General features: G+C 42.2%; 1 protein-coding gene across 1 annotated transcript in view; it reads left to right on the top strand.

The window, feature by feature from the left end:
- Positions 1-1,163: 1,163 nt before the first annotated feature.
- Fermt1 (FERM domain containing kindlin 1) overlaps positions 1,164-21,288 on the top strand; it is a 45,833-nt gene continuing 25,708 nt past the window's right edge. Inside the window, exons 1-7 of the mRNA XM_045157706.1 lie at positions 1,164-1,224; positions 5,617-5,787; positions 8,824-9,057; positions 10,723-10,869; positions 12,254-12,467; positions 14,837-14,939; positions 20,790-20,897. Of these exons, the coding sequence (XP_045013641.1) occupies positions 5,637-5,787; positions 8,824-9,057; positions 10,723-10,869; positions 12,254-12,467; positions 14,837-14,939; positions 20,790-20,897 (957 nt within the window). The 5' untranslated portion in view covers positions 1,164-1,224; positions 5,617-5,636. The remainder of the gene's footprint in view (positions 1,225-5,616; positions 5,788-8,823; positions 9,058-10,722; positions 10,870-12,253; positions 12,468-14,836; positions 14,940-20,789; positions 20,898-21,288) is intronic.

Below are 21,288 nucleotides of genomic sequence, written 5' to 3'. Positions count from 1 at the left end.
AAGGAGAACCTGGCGTGGTGGCACGCACCTTCAACCCCAGCACTTGGGAGTTCAAGGCCACCCTGAAACTACATAGTGAATTCCAGGTCAGCCTGGGCTAGAGTGAGACCCCACCTTGAAAAAACAAACAACAAAAACAAAAAATTGAAGAGCAACTAATTGGAAAGAATAGATTCAATGGAAAGGGGATCTGAGACAAAAGAGGGTACTGGGAAGGGATTATAATCAAAATACATTGTGAACATGTTTGAAAATTGTCATTAAAAAGCTTTTAAGTCAGGACTCCAGCACTCAGGAGGCTGAGGTGGGAGGATCTCAGTAGTTTGAGGCTAGCCTGATTGAGACTACATAGGGAATTCCAGGTCAGCCTGGGCTAGAGCGAGACCGTACCTCGAAAAACCAATAATAATAACAACAGCAATAAGATTTAAAAATAGCTGCATGGAATTTTCCTACGGGATGGCTGTGATGCCATTCTTCTGCCCATTTTTCCTGATGAAAAAAACTGGTGTTTTCAGGTCTGTTTGTCCTGTCCTCAGAGCTCAACTGTATGCACGCGAAGGGAGGGGTCTGCAGCAGGTGGTGTCCTGGCCCCGGTGGCCGCCTTCCTAGGTAGCCCAGTTCTTGGAAGTAAATCCAGCAGGAAGGTGACAGGTGGGACTGTCTGGAGAGCTTGCGGTGAGCCACCCCAGGTGCAGCCCGACTTCCGCCTAGGGCCCAGGCTTGGTCGCCGGGGTCTTTCGCCCCGGGCGCCTCGCCCTGCCTGGCAGCCTGCCTTCCCTCTTACTCAGCGGTGAGTCCGTGTCTCCCGGGGCGGCGGCGGGCGGGCGCTCCGGCGCTACAAAGGCAGGAAGCGAGACCGGGGACGGGCGGACCTGGAGGCAGCGGCGAGCCCCCGGCCAGCCGCCCACGCCGCGACCCCTGCGTGAGCCCCGCGGAGCCGTGCGAGGCCGAAAGCGGCGGCAGGTGGGCGGGTGCCCCAGACCCTCCCGGCCGCCCTGCGGCTGCCTTTCGCGCTGAAAAACTAATCCGCAGCCTGCGCCGCCGCGGCGCGGGAGCAAGACCCAGCAAGCCCGGGCTGGGCGTGCCCTCGCCCGCCCGCCCGCCCGCCCGCCGGGCCGCAGCTCGTCCCCGCAGCTCGGCCCGCCGCCGCCGCCGCCGCCGCCGCCGCCGGGCCTGGGCCGCGGTCTGGAGACGCCGCTCGCGGAGGCGCGGGGAAAGCAGGTGAGTGTGCCGCGGGGGCCCGGGACTCCCGCCCCTTTCTTTCCCGCAGCCCCTCGCAGCCAAATGGCTGTTGAATGGAAACCCCAAATTGAAAATAACTTTGCCCGGCTGTGACCACCTTCTCCAGCCGTGTGAATCCGGCGGCGCAATATAAATCTTTCATCCAGCTCCTGCCGTTAGTGGTTGATGCGCGGGCACCGGTCCCTCCAGCATCGGTCCCAGGACCCTGCAGCGCGGGCAGAACCCAGTCCGGGGGCCTCCGTCAGCAACCATTCCCCCATCTCCCGTGGAAAACATCGGGACCCCCCCCCCAGCTTCTCTTTCGTTTCCTGCTTTCTTCCTTTCTTTCCTTCCTTCCTTCCTTGTCTCCTTTCCTCTTTTTTCCTTCTCTCCTTCCCCTCTCTCCCTTCCTTCCTTTTCTTGCATTTTTTGTGGAGTGAGCCGTCCACTTCGCACCGTGTGCTTTGCTCTCCCAGGTGCGTTTTCCCTTACTGAAGTGTGCTGTTTGTTGCCTTCAACAAGTAACAACTTGCTAACCATGAGAAGTTCAGGCCCAGATGCAGGCGAAGGGAGCCAGCAGAGGAATGTAGGGAAACCAGACTGTCTTAATTTTAGGTAGAATTTAGTTATAAGGGAATCACTATTGATTGTTTATATGATCTCTCAGGTCAGGATGAGGAAGGGCTCTGTGTCTGATCGCTGGAATAGGGAGCAGCAAAGAATCGCCTTGAAGTTATTTCTTTATGTACGAAACATTTGTTAAGACCGGAAACCTCGAGTCATAGCGTTTTTGAAACTGTAAAGCACTTCAAACATTTCAATGCCAAGTTTACAGTTTAACTATGACCGGGGCGTCTTGACTGTCTACTTACTCAGAAAATTTTATGTTGATAGAAGCGCTTGTGTTGCCAAAATCTACAGCTCCACGCGTGTGTTTTCACGGCTTTTCCTTCCTGTTGTAGACGCAGATTTATCAAGAACATTTCCCAGTAGGCTGTGTAAATTTGGAGTAGGAAAGGCATGGATTAATGTCTCAGTTCCACCACCTAGTTTGTGTGACTCAGGATAATTACCCTACCCTCCCTCGGCTATGGTTTCCTCGTTTCTAGATAAGAACTGCTGAGAGGGTGGAAGAGATGGCACAAGGGTAGACCACACCCAGAAATGGACCAGGCTGATGACGGTGGGCGCGAGCAGTCAGACCCCCTAAAATCACGGCGTGCAAGAAGTCGCTCAGAGGGCCTCTGCATTGACAGGCATATTGATATGCACTGTCTCCTCAAGGTTCTCCTCTTTAACTTTTGAATTTGACTCAAACACCTTACATCATCCCTAAACCTATTCAGAGTTGCAGTGAACAGTTGGTTCATCTGCAGTATTCCATTTATCTATCTAGTCTGGATTTTGAGATTCTCTTAATATTTACAAATATGAGTCAGGCATGGTGGTGCACACCTTTAATTCCAGCACTTGGGAGGCAGAAGTAGGAGGATCACCATGAGTTCTTGGCCACCCTGAGACTATGACTACATAGTGAATTCCAGGTCAGCCTGAGCTAGAGTGAAACCCTACCTCGGAAATCCAAAAAAAAAAAAAAAAAATGAATATTCAAATGAACACAGAGGGTGAGACACTGGCCGTTTAATTGATCCTTATAACACTGTTTCTCAGATGTCTTCATAAACTAATCCCAGTTTCATACTGCATTGATAGGTTGAAGGGAGATGTGGGGTCTAGGAGCTGATGTTTCACTTGGCTGTTATAATTCAGAGTGAGAGCCATAAGCAAGCTCCCCTGCAGCTGGCTAGATGCAGTCTCTGGCTCCACCCCCAGACCTGTGGAAAGGGCATTTCGGTAAATTTCACTTGGGATTGGTCCCACCATGAGGAAGTACTGCCTTAGCAGTGAGAGTATGACAACATTGGCTTTGCATAAGTTGTCATTATCGAGTAAAGTGAAAAGGGCTCGCAGTCATATAAATGATTTTTATTTTAAATCTTTAAAACACAGGCTGGCGTGCCCATTCCCTCCCTTTCCCATTCTCATTCTCTCTCTTTCTCCTCAATCTTTGCTTCTGTCTTTGTATATGAATAAATACATGAAATATTTACCAAAAAACCCTATCATCAATTGGCATCATTATTTTCTTCTGTCCCAAAGTCAGAACTGGCATCTCAAGTTTTGTTTAATTTCTAACAATTTTGGATTCTGCTGGTCCTATAACTCACCCCCAAAATAAACTATTTCAGTGTTAATATTGCTTATTTTCTTTCCTCCAATGAGGAGGAAATTATGGGACTGAACTTCCCATCCCCATGTATACTTTGAAGACTAAATTTTCTTTGTCACCTGTATTTTTAAATCTTTTGCCAAAAACTTACTAGAGCTGGGCATAGTAGCACACACCTGTAATCACACCATTCAGGAGGCTTGAGGTAAGAGGATAACCATGAGTTCAAGGCCAGCCTGGGCTAAGACTGTACCTCCAGAAAACAAAATAACAATGACAGTAATAGTTATAAATAAGTAAATTTGTTTTTAAAAAATATTGGGGCTGGAGAGCTGGTTCAGCAGATAAGGCAGTTGTCTGCAAAGCCAAAGGACCTCGGTTCGATTTCCCAGGACCCATGTAAGCCAGATGTACAAGGTGGCACATGTGTCTGGAGTTCATTTGCAGTGGCTGAAGGCCCTGGCATGTATCCATTCTCCCTTCCTCTCTCTCTCAAATAAGTAAATAAAGTATTTAAAATAAAATAAAACCTGGGTGTGGTGGTACACACCTTATAACCCAGGGTTTAAAAAAATCTTAATTGATGTAATTTATATATCAATTTTATATGCTCTGAAATAGGAACTTGGATTGAAGGTTCTCACTCAAAGGTAAGAAAACGTGATTAAGCCAGGCGTGGTGGTGCACGCCTTTAATCCCAGCGGAGACCCTACCTCGAAAAACCAAAAAGAAAACGTGATTAGCATGTGTAAAGCCCTAGACTTGATTCCTCACACTGGAAAAATAAAACATTAACTTAAGTAAATCAAATACATGGTGATAATTATTTTTTTCTTGGGTTTGGTTTTTGTTTGTTTGGTTTTGGTTTTTTTGAGGTAGGGTCTTGCTCTAGCCCAAGCTGACCTGGAATTCACTTTGTAGTCTCAGGATGGCCTCGAACTCACAGCAATTGTCCTAGCTCAGCCTCCTGAGTGCTGAGATTATAGGCGTGTACCACCACGCCCAGCCATCTGGCTATGGTGATAATTATTAATGACATGTATCTTTATATGCATTTAAGGCAAGACAATGACTGATATAATATGACTTTCCTATATTTTTATTTTAGAGCCTTCATGCCAGAAGATACCAATATTAATGGGAAAAGTGTACTGGAGATATTAAAGTTATAAAGAATTTCAATGGGAATTTTCTAAAATTCTAAAATTCAACTTTATTGAAACCTAATTTGTATACAACAAAATGTATTGAACTATATGCACTAAAATTTGGGTAGTTTATTGTACACAAATTACATCTCCATAAAATTCTCTTAAGATATCATGGGAGATTACCATGGTTTATTGCCCTTTGTTGAAATATTTCAAATAAAGTCAAGAAACATCAGTAGAAAGAGAATTTTAAGACTTAGGTATTAGAGGAACAAAAAACAAGTGGTGCTGAAAGAACCGGTGCTTAGAAAAAAAATAACAAATTTTGGCAGTTAGAGAGTACTTTAGAAGACTCTTTTTTTCTTTTGGTTTTCAAAGGTAGGGTCTCACTCTACCCCAGGCTGACCTGGAATTCACTGTGGAGTCTCAGGGTAGCCTCGAACTGACGGTGATCCTCCTACCTCTGCCTCTCAAGTGCTGGGATTAAAGGTGTGCGCCACCACGCCTGGCTGCAAGATGACTTTTAAAAATATTTTATTTATTTGCACACAAAGGGAGATAGAAGGGAGAGAAAAAAAAAATAGAGGGTGTGAGAGAGAATGGACACTCCAGGGCCTCTAGCCACTGAAAACAAACTCCAGATGCATGTGTCACTTTGTGTCTGGCTTTATGTGGGTACTGGGGATTAAATTCAGTTCGTTAGGCTTTGCAGGCAAACACCTTAACCACTGTTCCATCTCTCCAGCCCTAGAACACTTTCTGTCTGTGTGCTGGATTTAATATCTAGGTGCTAAGTACTACAGAAGTTTTTAAAAAACAGATGAAAATAAAAGCAAAAAGTTTTTCAGTAGTGGGAGGGGATTATTATCATGGCATGTTGTCTTTAAGTATGGGGGTTGTTACAAAAAGTATTAAAATGTTTTTTTTTTTTTTAAATGTTTCTGTATGGAAGCTGTTGGCCTATTCCAGCCTCCATCTCCTGTTCTGACTTGTGTCTGCCTTTTATCTCAGAAGACGCTGCCTATGCCACAATGCTGTCACCCAGTGACTTTGCATCTACTTCATGGGAGCTCATGGTCCGAGTAGACCACCCAAATGAAGAGGAGCAGACCGATGTGACACTGAGAGTGTCCGGAGACTTGCATGTGGGGGGAGTGATGCTCAAGTTGGTGGAACAGATCAGTAAGTTACTCTTCCTGGGTGGCTTATCTATGTTTCTTTCTCTGTTACATCCCCACTCCAGGGCTGGCCCTAGGCTACTGATTGTGCAGGTTTTTCTGATTGTCCATCTAACACTAAGCAAGGGGCATATTCTTCCTCCCTGCCCCCAGTCTCTCCCAGAAAGAAGAGAAAGAGGTGCCTTCCAAGCACCTCAAACTGAATTCAACTAAAGCTCTCAAGCAGATTTCCTTTTTTTTTTTTGGGGGGGGGGGGTTTTCGAGGTAGGGTCTCACTATAGCTCAGGCTGACCTGGAATTCGTTTTGTAGTCTCAGGGTGGCCTCAAACTCATGGCAATCCTCCTGCCTCTGCCTCTGCCTCTGCCTCTGCCTCTGCCTCTGCCTCTGCCTCTGCCTCTGCCAGTGCTGAGATTAAAGGCGTGTGCCATCACACCCGGCCTCAAGCAGATTTCTATACCCCCACAGGGGAAAGGCCCATCCCACTGGTGACATCTAGGGTAACTTTGGTGAGAAGACATTAGGCTACTGTGCCCATTCTCTGGTCATTCTTGGTTGCTCATGCTGAAGTCAGCTTGCTCCTGATGTGACCCTTCATACCTCCCACCATGTTCAGATAAAGAAAAAGAGAGGTCTTCAGGTCAGATATTTCATTATAGACTTGGGATTGAATAATGTCTTATTTTACACTCGTTTTAATTTTTTTAATTTAATTTTGTTTATTTGCAAGGAGAGAGAAAATGGGCATGCTAGGGCCTCTAGCAACTGCAAACAAATTCCTGATGCATGCACCACTTTGTGCATCTGGCTTTACATGGGCACTGGGGAATGTAACCCAGGTTGTTAGGTTTTGCAGTCAAGTCCTTATCCACTGAGCAATCTCTCCATCCCCTCATTTTAATTTCTACTTAAGGCTTTAAATGCTGGATTTTCCTTTATACTGATGAGATAAAAGTTTGTTAAGTGAGTATTGGCTGGAGAGCAATATATAAGTGGAAACGTGTACTGGTGAGGTTATAGTAATGTGTCTCATATTCATATATATATATATATATATATATATATATATATATATATATATATATATATATAAAATGTCCATAGACTGGTAACCATTACTGTGATCAAGAAAGAATGTGACCTGCTCCCCTTCCTCCCATGCCTGACATTGCTCAGTCACCATTTCAGCAAGGATGACCATGTCCTGGCTTCTTACTGGAATCACTTTGCTTCTTTTTAAACTTTATGTAAATGGACCCTTAGAGGATAGAGTTACTCATCTGCTTTCTTTCACTCAGTATTATGATTGACATAAATCTGTTTTGTTGTGTGTAGTTTGGGTTCGTTTAGTGGTGTTGCTTAAAATATTCTACTGTTTAAACCTGCCACAAATTATCCACTTACTCCTTGATTTTGAGTTATTTCATTTTCATTTCTTACAAGTAGTAGAATACATAATAATTATATTGTCATGAACATGTCTATTTTGGGTATTAAATTAGTCCAATTATTTATTATTATAACAAAGTGCCTAATGTTTGCTGACTTCATAAGAAAGGAGAGTTATTTTGGTACATGGTCCTTGTTAAAGGCTTATACCTGATGATAGCCTTTTGCTGAAAGACTCAAGGTAGCATGGCAAGAAGCAGTGAGTGTGAGTGTACATTTGTCTTTCTTTATCTTCTTATAAAGCCACCAGGAGTCACTCTGAGGGGCTTCACTTTAATACTTGTGTCTAATACTAACCGTTTTCTAACCTCAACTTCCAAACATCATAATCAGGTTGTTTCCACCCTCTTAAGTTTTTAGCAGTGAGGATCAAACTATATCCAAACCATTGAGAATAATATAACGCAGAGAACTAATTGATAAGTTATAGCTTTTCAAAATAATTGTAGCAATTTATGCTTCGACTGAGTCTTCAAAGAAAAATAATTTTTTTGTAATTCAAAAAGAAGCTGAGGCTACCTAAAGAAGAACAACAAGTCAGTAAAAATTAATGTCTCTCAGCCTGGAGAGATTGCTCAGTGGTTCAAGACACTTGCTTGCAAAGTCTAATTGCCTGGGTTCAGTTTCCCAGTGCCCATGTAAAGCCAGATGTGCAAAGTGCTGCATGGGTCTGGAGTATGTTTACAGTGGCAGGAGGTCCTGGTGTGTCCATTCTCTCTCATGTCTCTGTGTTGCTCTTATGACCTGTTAGAGACTGTCATTACCTGCATAAGGCCTGCACAACATTGGTCCCATCAATATTTCAACTTGGTGATGGAGGAGAGCACAAAGAAAAAGAGATACAGAGAGACAGACAGCAAAGTAGAAGTGAGGCTAGTTGGAAAGAAGAAAGGGTTTGGTGGAAAGACATGGGAGAAGGGAGACAGAAGATAGTGGGGGGTGATTATGATTAAAATACAGTTTTGTGCATGTCTGAAAATTGTCAGTGTCTCAGTTTAACAAAATGAAAGGTTGAAAATTGACTTCAATGTTGGCAAAACTTTGGTATAAATGTTGAGCGAGAGATAGTGTTGGTGCTCACACTGGGAGACAGAAACCCCTCAACTCTGATGTCAGAGAGATGTGTTAGAAACTGGGAGCATGTTGGTACAGCTAGAAATATTGGACATTACTGAGATGAGCATCTTACAGTAGTTTTGAATAGACTATAGAAGCCATTGGTATTCCTTTGTGATCCAGTGATGTAAGCCTTCAAGTCTATAGTTAAATTAAGGTTGACTAAACAATTGAGATTTATACACTGAAGGATCTTAGGAAAAAGAACTTTAGCATTCATCATGGTCAGGATGTTTGTTCTTTTTCCATAGTACATAAATGTAAGTGATGGTAAGGTTCAGGCATTGTTTTCTACCTACCCCACCTGGCAGACTTTGGAAGGAATCCAAGGACTATTGAGCCTTTAACTATAAAAAGGGATGGAGAGATAAAGGTCACTTGTTTGTTTCAGGTTTTACACATCATGAATCTAAGTTGCCTGAACCCATCCATGTTCAGCTCTCTCTCATATACTTAACTGTTTTTGCATTTTTGCAGACCTAGCCCAAGACTGGTCAGACTTTGCTCTTTGGTGGGAACAGAAGCGTTGCTGGCTTCTGAAAACCCACTGGACCCTGGACAAGTGTGGGATCCAAGCAGACGCCAAGCTCCTCTTCACCCCTCAACATAAAATGCTTCGCCTCCGCCTGCCCAACATGAAGACAGTGAGGCTGCGAGTCAGCTTCTCAGCCGTGGTATTTAAAGCTGTCAGCGATGTCTGCAAAGTCCTGAGTGAGTGCCCTATGGGGCCCCTGTGCCCTTTAGACTCTTGGCAAAGGAAGGCAGGAAAATTATGTGTACTTTCTCAAGCACTGGCAAGAGAACCCTTCCTTACGAGGAAGCACACTTCAAAGCCCAGTTCAGAGTACCACAACATTTTAAGTGGAGTGAAATGAACTGGAACATCATTTGTATAAATCAGAGCCATTTCTACATGTTCAAAATGGCTTCAAAAGACATCTGTAAACAGAAGAGACAAGCTGTGAAGATTGCCTACAGAGATTCATTTCTCCAAGCTATACCCGATCATTAAGAAAAAAACAGAAAGGGGGGGCATGACATGTCAAATCCCTCCTCACCATAGCGTTGATGGTTCTCTGACTTAGGGATGATGCAACTGCAAATCTTAACTTCTCCATTAATACCTGGCTCCAGTAAATAAGTGTATCCACAAAATCCATTTGTAAAGCTTAAGCAGAAAAAAAAAAAAAAAAACTTTAAGCAGGAAAGTACACTTGGTAAAAGTGATTGTAGTGCTAATTAGTTCTTTGTTTTGGGTTTTGGATTTTACTCTACCCCAGGCTGACCTGGAATTCACTATTTTGTCTCAGGATGGCTTCAAACTCACAGCGATCCTCCTACCCCTGCCTCTACCATGCCTGGCATGAGTTCTTTTTTTTTTTCCAATTATTTTTATTTATTTATTTGAGAGCAACAGAGAGAGAGAGAGAATGAGAGAGAGAGAATGGACGCACCAGGACCTCCAGCCACTGCAAACGAACTCCAGATGTGTGCCCCCTTGTGCACCTAGCTAATGTGGGTCCTGGGGAATCAAGCCTGGAACCGGGGTTCTTAGGCTTCACAGGCAAGCGCTTAACCACTAAGTCATCTCTCCAGCCCATGAGTTCTTTTTATAATGGATTCTTATTTCATATTTCTTGAAAGTGTTCAGGTGCCCTTTTTTGGTACCAAGAGTATAGTCAGCATATGAGTATTATATATCAGTGAGTAATCACTCGACTCCATTGAGCTTTAATCTGCTTCATTCACTTATTCACAAAATACTTGAGTCTCTCCTATGCAGCAGGTGGTGTGCTGAGGGCTGGAAAGACATTAGTGAAGGCTGCAGGGCAGGAGGGCATCTACCATAGTAGTGGAAGCAGCTATTGGGCAGTGTGTGAATAAAAGCTATTAGGGTCTGTGTTCCACACAGAAACTGGAGGCAAAAGATTTGGTGGTAGTTTAGGAAAGAGAGCGGGGGGGGCAGGGGGAAGATAGCACATGGGTGACAGAAGAATGGTACAGTGGTGGAGCTGAGTTGTGCATACATGCAGAGGACATTATACCATTCCCTTTGAGTATATTTAAAGTATTTCATTACAAATTAAAACCCAAACTAGAAGTTATCTTAGATTGAATCCTTCTCCGCTAATTGTTCCCCCAGCCACCTTAAGAGTCTCTGTTCTCTCGTGTGTAAGCAAGCACTTTTAACCACTGAACCATCATCTTCCCAGGGCCTTTGTTTTCTTCCATTTCTTCAGAGGCATGCAGTGCAGCTCCATCTGCTTCTCAGCAGTGCCCTGAGGCACAGCCTCATTCTCAGCTGCAGCCAGGACTCTGAGTCTCAGAAGGAGCCCTCTTTTCACTTTTTTTTCTTGCTATTTTGTTTTATTTTAGATATTAGAAGGCCAGAAGAACTTTCCTTATTAAAGCCTTCTGGTGACTATTTTAAGAAGAAAAAGAAGAAAGAAAAAAATAATAAAGACCCTGTAATTGAAGATATCCTAAACCTGGAGAGTTCTCCAACAAGTTCTGGTTCCCCAGGTGAGGCATGTTATTATGACTTGTGAATTAAAATGCAAAAGAAAATCTCTCTCTCCCCCACAAAGGAGGATTAAAATTGCAAGATTTATGAGTTGGGGAGGGAATATTTAGTTAAGTTTTGAAATTTAAAGTTTATATATGTATAAAAAACATCAGACATTTTATAATAGATATGCTGAATAATTCATAGTTGAATTATATACTTTCTGTTGCTTATGAATGTAAATGTGGGTCCTTCTGGTCCTGAACTTGAGATGAAAGGTGACATTTAGAAAGGAGGTAAGTAAGTTAGATCACTTTAATATACTTCTCTCTTCCTGGTTTGTCTTTGTGATTCTTTCCTGAATTTCATTTTACATTGGTCTGTCAAGGGAGGGCAGGAACAGTATCATTCCTTTCTTTTTATATCAAAATTATTGTCTCTAGCTTCCTTGAGGACTTTCTTGTTTTAATGCAAAAAATAAGCCAGGCGTGGTGGCACACAACTTTAATCCCAGCACTCGGGAGGCAGAGGTAGGAGGATCACCGTGAGTTCAAGGCCACCCTGAGACTACAGAATGAATTCCAGGTCAGCCTGGGCTAGTGTGAGACCCTACCTTGAAAAACCAAACAAGAAAAAAAAAAAAAAAAGGGTATTTGTGCTTTTTGCAAGAAAACCCAAGCCAGCCTGCTTGGGTTCTTCAAGTAGTATGTTCTAGGCAGGGAGATGGCTCAGCAGTTAAGTGCACTTGCTGCTTAAGTATGAATGCTCTCTGGGATGAAGACGTTCAAGTTCTCCTCCCCAGAACACACATAAAAAGATGGGTGTGGTCACACATGTGTTTGTAACCCTCGTCCACAGGGGAGGCAGGTTGGACACCTGATAGTTGCTGGAGTTTACATACAGATAGCAGCTATGGGGAAAGATCCCATCTCAAAGATATCACAGATAAGCAGTAAGAGAAAGATACCTGACAGTCCTCTGGCCTACACACAGATGTACATGGGGTGCATGCACTTACCCACATGTGCAACCACCACACACATACTCTACCTACACACATAGTAGCAAGCTCTTCTGTTTGCTGTCGTCTGTGTGGTCTTCATCCTCTAATAGTACTAGGACTTCTGCTGAAATAAAAGAACTTTGAACAACTAGAAAAGAATAGTTTGCCATCATTTTCTGTGTCAATTCTTAGAAACTTTCATACCGTTGGGGTCCCAGGAGCTAAAGATCCACACAAGATCTTTGCCTGTGCGTAACTAGTCTCCTATCTACCATCCTGATCCCCATGAATATTCTACATTTAAAGTCGAAATTCATTGTAGTAGAAGTCGTGTTTCTTTTTCTGTAGATTCCTACTCTCAATTTTCCTATCATTGTACCTCTCATCTTCCCTCATAGCAAGTCCTGGCTTATACAGTAAAACCATGACGCCCACATATGACCCCATCAGTGGTACACCAGCGTCCTCCACCATGACCTGGTTCACTGACAGCCCTTTGACGGAGCAGAACTGCAGCATCCTTGCATTCAGTCAGCCTCCCCAGTCACCAGACGCGCTCGCTGATATGTACCAGCCTCGGTCTCTGGCTGAGAAAGCCAAGCTGAATGCAGGGTAAGGATGGGGTTCTATCTTACATCCCTCTTGACTGGTGTTCATAGAGTTTAAAAAAAAAGTCACAAATATGGGAGACTGATTTTTAAGTTAACTGGCCTCAAGATTTTGTTTCAATAGCAAAATTCAGAGTGCTTGCTTCAACAATAAAAAGGGTTTAACACAGCCTACAGCCAGTGATCATCTCGGTACCTTAAAAGTGTGACAGAATTGGTGAGCTCGGAAAGCTCAGTGGATTACCATATTTGAATATAATTCTTTGAGGGGCTGAGGCAATGGTTCAGTGGTTTAAATGTGCTTGCTTAACCATAAAGTTTTGCTGCTGAAGGTGGGCAAGAATTATTTTATGGGACAGAGAGCAGAGGCATTGTGAATTCTATAAGCCAGCTGGGGACATTCAAAGTGGTTGACATAGCTCATACTGTCTTTTATAGAATATCACTTCTTGGCTTCCCAAGAAGTAAATCCTGGACTTCTGTTTGACATGTTTTCAGAAATTACACCCAAGCTATTGCCTAAGCTATCATTTGTTTTGCCTTCCATTGCCCGCTAAATGAAGACAAACTTGTTAACACATTCACCTCCCAGCAATGTGTGACCCAGAAAGTGGCTCTTTATGTTATGTGGCCTATGTCACCTCTCTGCAAAGCTGTTAGCACTTTGCTTGCTCTGTCACATTGTTCTCTTATCAAGTGGCCCCCTTCTACCAGACTGTCAGTCAGCCCCTGTAGTGCAGAGAATACATCTTGTTCATTCTTCATTCTTGTTTCCATGCAGGGCCTAACAGACTTGATGCTTTTGTGGTAGTAGATGATAGCCATTCCCTTCTTGGTGTTTTACTTTAAATCTCCACTCTTTACCACTACCCAATTTTTGTTTTGCCAACATGAAACTGTACTATTGAAAAGAGGAACCACTAGTCATATGTGAATGTTTAATTTATTTTATACTTAATTAAAATTAAAATAGGGCCAAGCATGGTGGTACAGGACTTTAATCCCAGCACTAGGGAGGCTGAGGTAGGAATAGTGTGAATTCAAGGCCAGCCTGAAACTACATAGGTCAGCATAGACTAGAGTGAGACCCTACCTCAATAAGACAAAAATTGAAAAAAAAAATTAAGATGAGACATTATTAACATTTAAGGATTTATCAGCCACAACTGGCTAGAGGCTATTGTACTGCATAGATATAACTGTGTTCTCCATTGAAGACTGGGGTAGACACTGAGCTTGTCTGAACCATCTGGTATCATGGAGAAGCAATGTGGACAAGTCAGAGGCATAGACTTTTATGCTGTCTTCTCCATGAAGTTGTGACCCTGACCTCTGATGTCACTGAGGCTCCATCACTTCATCTATAAAACTGAGATAATTCCAGGCATAGTGCATATATATTATCCTTGCATTCATAAGATCATGAGTTCAAGGCCAGTTAGAGCTATATAGTATGACCCTGTATTTAAAAAAAAAAAAAAAAACCTATTGGGGAGGTAATATGATGGAGAATGGATTGTCAAAGGGGAAAGTGGGGGGGGGGAGGGTATTACCATGGGATTTTTTTTTATAATCATGGAAAATGTTAATAAAAATTAAATTTTAAAAAACTAATAATAATAACTTCTCTGGTTTTTCAATGGATTACTTTACTTTAATGTGTCCATGAGAATATGTATTTTTCCACCTTAAAAACTGTAAAGTGTAAATATAAGCTATTATGTGCTCACGGTTTTGTTGATATTGCTTATTCTGCCTATGTTCAAAAGTATTTGCAATGTAGACCTAGGGAGGTGGCTCAGCAGTTAAGAGCACTTCTTGTCCAAGCATGGGGGCCTGAGAGACTGCTCAAGTTCAAGCCCCGGGGCCCACAAACACAACTGGGTGTGGCCAGGCAAGTCTTTAACTTCCATCCTATAGGATAGCAGAGATCCAAGAATCACTGGAGCTCACACAAAACCAGCATGCTCCAGGATCAGTAAGAGACTCCAGCTCACATGAGAAGAGGTGAAGCAGTGATGGAGCAGGACGCCCAGTGTTCCTTTCCACCACTGCAGCCACATGCATCCCACCACAAGTGAGTGCATAGTTAGCCACACCACATACACACAAACAAAAGCAAATAAATAAAAAGTATGCATGCTGAGCATATTGTGCATGCCTTTAATTCCAGCACTCAGGAGGCAGAGATAGTAGGATCACTGTGATTTTGAGGCCACCCTGAGATTGCATAGTGAATTCCAGGTTAGCCTGAGCTAGAGTAAGACCCTACCTCAAAAAAAAAAAAAAAAAAAAAAAAAAGTATATGTAATATAAGAAGTCAGCATGGATGTAAATTGATTGGCTTTTAAATCCAAACCTGTTATTTCCTAGCTGGCTGGATTCCTCACGTTCCCTCATGGAACAAGGCATCCAAGAAGATGAGCAGCTGCTGTTACGATTCAAATACTACACTTTCTTTGACTTGAATCCTAAAGTAAGAAAAGTTTTCTTTGTTTTCCTTTTGGTGTGTGAATGCATGGAAATGTAAAGCAGTCGTTGTCAAGGATACGGTTGATTTGTGTCATCTTTTATCACTGCAGGGTAGACTGATACTTGTCTATGGACCTCCGAATGACCATGTTCCCTTCCCAGCAGGCATGCTAAGCTACCCCTGAGTTAGGAGTCTCCTGGGGTCTTGGTGCTCAGCAACTCTCTGCATTCACAGTGTTGAAGGAACAAGGTGGCTAACAGAGATAAAAGGAAGGAAACGAGGTTTAAGAGGACAGGGTTAAGGCTTGTTCCTGTGACAAGCCAGGACTACAAAGTGATTCACACAAGAGCCTCCACTGCAATATTAACATATCTTTGAGGAAAATGGGTCATCTATTTAAATAAAGACCTTACTGGCCACCAACTCCAACTCAGGGCATGCCTTCCACCTAAACCCTTTTAGGACATGTCCCTTGGACTTCTGTCCCCTCTTCCTTGCTCCCTCTTAGCCACATTGTGGATCTCAATCTCAGCAGCTAAGTGGACCATAGTAGGAAATGTAAACTGGAACTCACTGCTTAGTCCTCCAAGTAACCAGGGCAACTTTGCCATTCCTCGGCATCCTGGTTTGTGCTTTTCGTGCTTTTCCACTTATTGCTGGGCTCTGGTTTGAAGAGCCTGCCTCTGCCAGCCTCAGTGCAGGCTGTTTTCTCAGCACAGCATTTCTGCTTCCTGGATCCTGACTTTAGTCCTTCAGAGGCCCTTCTCAGTTCCCCTAGCATCTCAGACTGATGTCTCCTTCAAAATAAACTGGATGCCTCATCATTTCCAAGGGAATGCATCTGCTTGACCTTTGCTTTAGCCCCAAGTTAAAGATGACGCGTCTGACTTTTGCCTGGAATCCAGATCTCCCAACAAATGATGGCCAAAGAGCAAATTTGGCTCTTTGGTTAAACCTTCAGAGAGCATGACAGGACCACTCTCCTAACAAACACATTTTGTTCTGTTTCATTTAGGTTCTTTTGGGTTCCCTGTGTACCATCAGTTAGGGTTTCATTTTTTGCATTATTTGCTAAACACAAGCCTGTAATGTTGTGTGATTGTGGTTTTTTTCACAAGTGTATGTGTGTGTGGTGTGCATGCATGCATGTGTGTCAGTGTGTAAGCACAGGTATGTATGTGTGTGCATGTGCATGGGACTACAGACCAACACTAGGTGTCTTCCTCAATCACTCTTCACCTTATTTGTTGAGACATGGTCTCTCAGTTGAAACCAGGGCTCATCAGTTCAACAAGTCTAGCTAACCAGCTGCCCCAACTTGACCCTAACTTTGAGTCCCCTGTCTCAGACTCCCAAACTCTGGGATGACAGGTGGACAACCATACCATAAAATACCATACCCACCTGGCATTTATGTCATTTCACTTTTATGCCTCATTCCTCAGTCTAAGTCTTTCCTTGTCAATTCCCAGTTAATTTAAGATACATTGTTGTATGCTATCTATTGTTATAACCTGTTTTAATTTTTTCCAAAATTAGATAATACATAAAATATATTTATACATTTTCTAATTGCTAAATATTTTTGGCCTGATCTTAGCTATTCAAAGTTATCCACATATATTTATTTACTCATTCATTATTCTTTAAACAACAGTTATGGCTGGGGAAATGGTTTAGAGGTTAAGGCATTTGCCTGCAAAGCCTAAGGATCCCAGTTCAATTCCCCAGGACCCATGTAAACCAGATGCACAAGGGGGCACATGCATCTGGAGTTCATTTGCAGTGGCTAGAGGCCCTGGTGTGCCCATTCTTTCTTTTTTTTAATTTTTAATTTTTATTTATTTATTTGAGAGCAACAGAGAAAGAAAGAGGCAGATAGAGAATGGGTGTGTCAGGGCCTCCAGCCACTGCAAATGAACTCCAGATGCATGTGCCCCTTGTACATCTGGCTAATGTGGGTCCTGGGGAATCGAGCCTCAAACTGGAGTCCTTAGGCTTCACAGGCAAGCTCTTAACTGCTAATCCATCTCTACAGCCCACATTCTCTCTTTATATCTGCCTTCCTCTCTCTCTGTAATAAATAAATAAAATACTTTTTAAAATAAATAAATAATAAACAACAGTTACATGCTAAGAACCAAGTGAAGTGCTGGTAATCCAAAACTGTCAGACACTGTTTGAAAAACTAATGAACTGAAGTACATAGGACCACCAAATGAAAAGTTTATAATGAACTGTAGTAGCCAAAGTCCTTTTCAAAGTGGATATAGTGATATATTTGTCTCTTAATAAACAAATAATAAGCTCTAAGGAACAGGTCTCACACATTGATTGTATGTCAAGATACAACTTAAATACCAATTAGCCTCTAAGAAAGCAATGCAGTAAAATCAGGATTACAACTGTGCACAGCTTTGGCTCATAAACCTACTGTGAAGTATTCAGAGAACAGTGATATTTAACACATGCAAGTCATGTGTGTGTGCAGAGAAGGTTACTACTACAGTATTTCTTTTAGGGAAAGACTGAAAACCACATAAATGTCCTTTGAGAGAGAACTGGTTAAATTATTATGATCCATACATATTATGTTGTTAAAAAGAATGAGTTGGCTCTCTTCTTTCTCTCTAAAATAGAAATTATAATTTAATCTTAATCATAATCATAATCTTAGCCTTGCAAGATGAAAAATTCTTGGGAAATGGATAGTGCCAAAATGTGATTGTACCTAATGCCACTAAACTGTCCATTTAAAAATAATAAAGATAAATTTTTATTTTAACACAATTAAGGTTTTTGGGGTTTTTTTTTTTTCTTTTTTTGGTTTTTCGAGGAAGGGTCTCACTCTAGCCCAGGCTGACCTGGAATTCACCATGGAGTTTCAGGGTGGCCTTGAACTCATGGCAATCCTCCTACCTCTACTTCCTGAGTGCTGGGATTAAAGACATGTGCCACCACGCCCGGCAAGGTTATTTTTTTGAAAATAAAACTTTTAAAGCAATATTTACAATTAAAAATAGAAAATAGTTTAGTTTTCTAGATGATGTTTCATATATATGTATACATGTGAATATTATTTTGCCTTAAAATGAGATCTTGTCATGACACTCATGGGTCCTGAGGGCACTTGTACTCAGCAAAATAAAGCAGAGACAGAGAGAAAAACACTGAATGATTTTACTTATACATAGAATCTAAAAAGAAAAATTAGAGAAAAAACTTAAATATACAGATGTAGAGAATTAATAGTGGTTATCAAAAGATGGGAAACAGGAAGATGTAGGTCAAATGATACAAAAAAAAAAAGATCTGGAATGAATACTTCTAGAGATCTCCTGTAAGACATGAGGTCCATCGGCAATATAGTTGTATATATTATATGTTCTTGTAAATTAAGAGTTTGGTAAATTAGTTGCTCTTTTCACATACAAAAAGTAACTATGTGGGTAACTGCATTACCATTCTACTTCTTACATGTATTCCATAGTTTTATGCTTTGGACCTCAAATACAAACAGTAAACTCTCCTGGGAGGAAGCCACAGTTAACTTCATGACTGCATTTGCTTGCACATTTTTCAGACATATTATGTGTGTGTTCATGTGTACACAGGTGTGTGTGTGCAAGTGCATATGCATGTGTGTGGAGGACAGATGTCTATGTCAAGTGTTTTCCTCAACCACTGTCCACCTTGTTTGGAGATAGTGTTTCTCTCTGGGCCTAGAGTTCGCTAAGTAGGCTAGAGCAGCTGTCAAGTAAGCACTGCTGTGCTCAGCTTTTGTGTGGGTGCTGGAGGCCTTGGCTTACATGGCAAGACATTTTTTAAGTTTTTCTGTTCACTAGGCAAGTTATCTTCCACTGAGCTAAATTGCCAACTCCTAGAAACCAATTTTTTTTTAACCAGATTTTCAAGGCCTTGAAATCCCTGTCTGTTCTGAGTTGCATCTTTCTACTTTGTAATACATCATGGTGATCTTTCACAACAATATTAAGTCTAATTCACTTCTCTATCCACTGAAAATAATCAAAAGAAATGCCAAACTCTGGGTTATCAGGACCCAAATGTAGTGAATATTCTTGTATGTATGCTGGCACTTATTTCTACACCACTCATCAAAGGACAAGAGGTTATTAAGAGATGGGGCTGGGCTGGAGAGATAGCTTAGCGGTTAAGCGCTTGCCTGTGATGCCTAAGGACCCCAGTTCGAGGCTCAGTTCCCCAGGTCCCACATTAGCCAGATGCACAAGGGGGCGCAGTGTCTGGAGTTCATTTGCAGTGGCTGGAGGCCCTGGCGCGCCCATTCTCTCTCTCTCTTTCTGTCTTTCTCTCTGTGTCTGTCGCTCTCAAATAAATAAAAAAAAAAAAACTTAAAAAAAAAAAAAGAGATGGGGCCTGAGCTGGGCGTGGTGTCGCACACCTTTAATCCCAGCACTTGGGAGGCAGAGGTAGGAGGATTGCCATGAGTTTGAGGCTACCCTGAGACTACAGAGTGAATTCCAGGTCAGCCTGGACTAGAGTGAGACCCTACCTTGAAAAAAAAAAAGAGAGAGAGAGATAGGTCCAAATTGCCTGCTGATAGCCACACTTGTAAAAGTGACAGTTACCCCTCATCATTACCAACACCACATACTGTTAGCACTTATGATCTAGGCAAATCTGGTCAAAATTAGAAAGTGGGTCATCTTGTTTTAGTTTTAATTCTCTCATTATTAGTGAAACTGAGCATCTTTTTAAATGATTTTTTTTCTTTATTGCCAACTCAATATATTTATACCAGGTATCTTGTCATAATCCTCCCCTGTACCTCTCCTTTGTCCTCTCCCCCATTTCCCTTCTAGCCCTTCTTTCCACATAGCATGTCTTCTACTTTTTTTATTTTGTTTTGCTTTTTGTGGTAGGGTCTCACTCTAGTTCAAGACCTGGAATTCACTATGTAGTCTCAGGGTGGCCTTGAACTCACAGCAATCCTCCTACCTCTGCCTCCTAACCATTTTCTATTTTGAGGTCCTTTTTTTTGCTCTCCTCTCTCACCATGACAACATGTTGATGGACCGATATTATGCAGGTCTTATGCAGGTAACAACAGTTACTGTAAAGCCATGAATGTACCGGTCACTGTGTGTCTGGAAGACAGTATTGTAAGCTCTCCTCCCCATCCCTTGGCTCTTACATTCTTTTTTTTTTTTTTAAATATTTTTTGTTCATTTTTTTATTTATTTATCTGAGAGTGACAGACACAGAGAGAAAGACAGATAGAGGGAGAGAGAGAGAATGGGCACACCAGGGCTTCCAGCCTCTGCAAACGAACTCCAGATGCGTGCGCCCCCTTGTGCATCTGGCTAACGTGGGACCTGGGGAACCGAGCCTCGAACCGGGGTCCTCAGGCTTCACAGGCAAGCGCTTAACCGCTAAGCCATCTCTCCAGCCCGGCTCTTACATTCTTTCCACCACCTCTTCTGCACTGGTCCCTGAGCCTTAGAGGGTGTGATATAGAGAAGTCACATTCATTGCTGAGGACTGCGCTGTCACTTTTTCTCAGCATTTTAATGAGTTTTGAATTCTTGTAGTCACCATCATCTGAAAAAAAGAATTTTCTCCACCCAAAAGGGAGAACAACACTAATTGGGTTAAAATATAAAATGAAAAGGGCAATTTAGTGGGCATAATATATTCACTTAGCCAAGCCACAGTTGCAGCTTCTGCCTTAGGACTTAGGCCTTCCCTTGCCATAGGCTTTTAAATAGATTTTCTATATTAGGCATGAATGGTTTCAGTTATTCAAGAATTTTGTATTGTAAATATAAGTAGCACCCTACACACACACATACACACGTCTGTTTCTTTCTCTAGTACGATGCTGTTCGAATAAACCAACTCTATGAACAAGCCAGGTGGGCTATTCTCTTAGAAGAAATTGACTGCACAGAAGAAGAAATGTTGATCTTTGCAGCACTACAGGTATGGTAATGGTACCTTTTCTCTTGGGGAAGACAAATCAAGCCTTCTGTTAGTTTCTTTGATGAAGGAAATGAAAATGAAGTGAGTAAATTTAAGATATCCCCCTGGGAAGCATTGAGCTGGGAAGATTGCTTAATGGTTAAAGGCACTAGCTTTCAAAGCCTGCTGGCCTGAGTTTAGTTTCCAAGCCACTCACATAAGCCAGATGCAAAAAGTGGTATGTCAGGCATTTGTTTGCAGCATTAGGAGGCCTTGATGCTCACATACAGAAATAACTTTTATTTATTTATTTATTTATTTTGGTTTTTTGAGGTAGGGTCTCACTCTAGCCCAGGCTGACCTGGAATTCACTATGTAGTCTCAGGGTGGCCTTGAACTCACAGCGATCCTC

The sequence above is a fragment of the Jaculus jaculus genome, chromosome 8 (assembly GCF_020740685.1).
Source record: "Jaculus jaculus isolate mJacJac1 chromosome 8, mJacJac1.mat.Y.cur, whole genome shotgun sequence".
Classification (NCBI taxonomy): domain Eukaryota; kingdom Metazoa; phylum Chordata; class Mammalia; order Rodentia; family Dipodidae; genus Jaculus; species Jaculus jaculus.
The sequence above is the reverse complement of the archived record's forward strand: the minus strand, read 5'-3'. Positions and strand labels throughout refer to the sequence as shown.